The 2,500-nt window shown below is 31.1% G+C and overlaps 1 protein-coding gene across 3 annotated transcripts in view; it reads left to right on the top strand.

Moving 5' to 3' along the window:
• The window catches only part of LOC125041884 (mitochondrial glutamate carrier 1-like), a 23,220-nt gene that overhangs the window by 5,221 nt on the left and 15,499 nt on the right, over window positions 1-2,500 (top strand). For all 3 annotated transcript variants that reach the window (XM_047637259.1, XM_047637261.1, XM_047637260.1), the window contains exon 3: window positions 829-963. In XM_047637259.1, coding sequence (XP_047493215.1) covers window positions 829-963 — 135 coding nt within the window. The remainder of the gene's footprint in view (window positions 1-828; window positions 964-2,500) is intronic.

Here is a 2,500-nt window from a genome sequence, read left to right as displayed (position 1 = left end):
ATATATATTTTATATATACATATACATATATATATACATGTATATACATATATATATATATACACACATATATGCATACATACAAATATATACATATATATACACATATATGTATATATATGCATATGTATATAAATGTATATGTATATATAAATATATACATACATATATATATATACACATATATGCATATACATACATGTGTGTGTGTGTGTGTGTGTGAATGTATGTATATATGTAATTATGTAAGTACCAATGGCAGAAGTTGTGATAGTCTTTTATACTTAAATTTCTGCATTTACTTCATCAAAAGATGTGAAAATAGTTTGGGACTTTACAGTTTATAAGAGTTTTATTGATATTCACTAATGTCTTTTAACAGGAATCGATTTCATCAATAGCCAATCTTGTTACAAAATTACTGGAAATGCGATCAGCAATATTGCAATGGTGCCACATGTCTAGACCTATGAGTATGGGATCATTGCAGCTTACTTGAGAGACTTTGATGTGTATGCATTCACAGATTTACATTCTCTTTCAAATTTGATTTTTGTAACTCAAGTTCCTAGTTCCAAAGCACACACTGAAACATATTCATATCTGCATTTATACACATAGATATAGACATACACACAAATACACCCACTGATATAGACACACAGGTACACATGCACGCACATATACATGCACCCCCCCCCCCTACCTCCACACACACAAGCAAAACAGAAAGATCAGAATACTATACATAGCTATAAGTACCGCATTTTGCAAAAAGAAACTAAGATTTCGTGTTTTATTTCCCCGCCCCCCCTTTTTTTCTTTCAGATTATTGCCCAAAATTCTCAATGGTGGTATCGCAGGTATTGTGGGAGTCACCTGTGTCTTCCCTCTCGACCTTGTTAAGACTCGGTTGCAGAATCAACAGATTGGTCCAAATGGAGAACGCATGTATAATTCCATGTAAGTATATTATTATTATTATTATTATTATTATTATTACTATTATTCTGATACATTGTCAATATGATTATTGTAGTTACTATTTCAAGGTAATATTACTGATGTCTCTTTTTATCAGAGAAAAGTATAAATCATTTTAGCACTCAAGCCTTGAATTGAGTGTTCATCAGTTTGACTACTTGTTAATTTTTGATAAACTTATTACTTCAAGACTTTATTACAGTCACTAGCTATTTTCCATATGTCAAATATATTTTTAAAAGTTATCACACTTTAAGATTTATTTTGGTTAGAGCATTTATGATGTATTGTCTAGTTTTATCATTCATTTGAAATGTAAAAAGCAAGTTATTGCTTTTTGAATATATTTTGATGTGATAAGTGAAAATAATTACACATTTCCAGTTTATTCTGATACATACAAAATTTTATATCACCAGTATCTCATACATGCTAATGTGTTTTGCTACTGTATTTGCATACTTCTATATCAATGCAACATATTACAAATATATAGCATATAAGTCTCATTTTAAAAAAGACTAAGAGCTTTGAGTAATATTTATGGCTTCATGAAAATTACATTAATCTTGTTCTTTATAGTTAGTTATCTTGGTGATTGATATCATGTAAGTTAGACTGTGGTACAACAGTGATGGTGAAAAATAAGTAACAGCAAAAAGTGTATATATTGTTTATCTCTGGCTCAGTTATTTTGGGAATCATAAGCACATAGTGATTCCTTGTATTTCAGTGTTATATCTTGATCATAGTTTTAAATTTAAATCATAGTTTTAAATTTAGCCTTCTCGTATATTTTTTTAAGACAAAAATAGATTTTTAATGGCAGAAAACAGTTACAGTAGATTATAAAGGGATATTGAAAAGCAATTATGATAATAATAAGATCAGGGGTTTTATGATTTACCTCTCAAAGCTTTTCCTCCCATAACTTGACTAGACAGTTGTAGAATAGCTCCTCCTCCATTGCAAATTAACCCAGTAGCAGATACAGTACAGATTGCTATGGAGTGTCGGCAAGCTAGCCTGACGATTGGGACATCTGTGACGTGTGGGGTTGAGCCTCGGAACTAACCTCCCCCTCCCCCCACACTCCATCAGTCATTAGAATGATGGAAGTGTTTCCCAATGGACTAGTGAGTCACGAAATTAAAAAAAAAAACAGCGTGAATGTGCACTCACTCACAAAATGGTGTTTTAGCAAAGTCACTCTTAACTCGTGTTCTTTTTAAGTAGGTATGTCTTATGATCATATTTGACAGTATATTTGTATGTCACACTGCAACCTTTGGTTTGTTTTTGAAGATTGGTTGACTGCAATTATTACTATTATCATTGTTATTTGCATGTCTGCACCATTATATATTTAGGTATTCAAGGAGACAAGCTTGCACACTTAATTTCACTACAATGCATGATATTAACTGACCTTAAACCTATATCACTGAAGGGTCTGTTTGGTAAATAAAGTCAGGTAAATACAATGTTTAATTACCTTTTGTATAATACTCCATGG

Source organism: Penaeus chinensis, chromosome 31 (assembly GCF_019202785.1).
Source record: "Penaeus chinensis breed Huanghai No. 1 chromosome 31, ASM1920278v2, whole genome shotgun sequence".
Classification (NCBI taxonomy): domain Eukaryota; kingdom Metazoa; phylum Arthropoda; class Malacostraca; order Decapoda; family Penaeidae; genus Penaeus; species Penaeus chinensis.
Note: the sequence above shows the minus strand (reverse complement) of the source record. Positions and strands in the feature narration are given on the sequence as shown.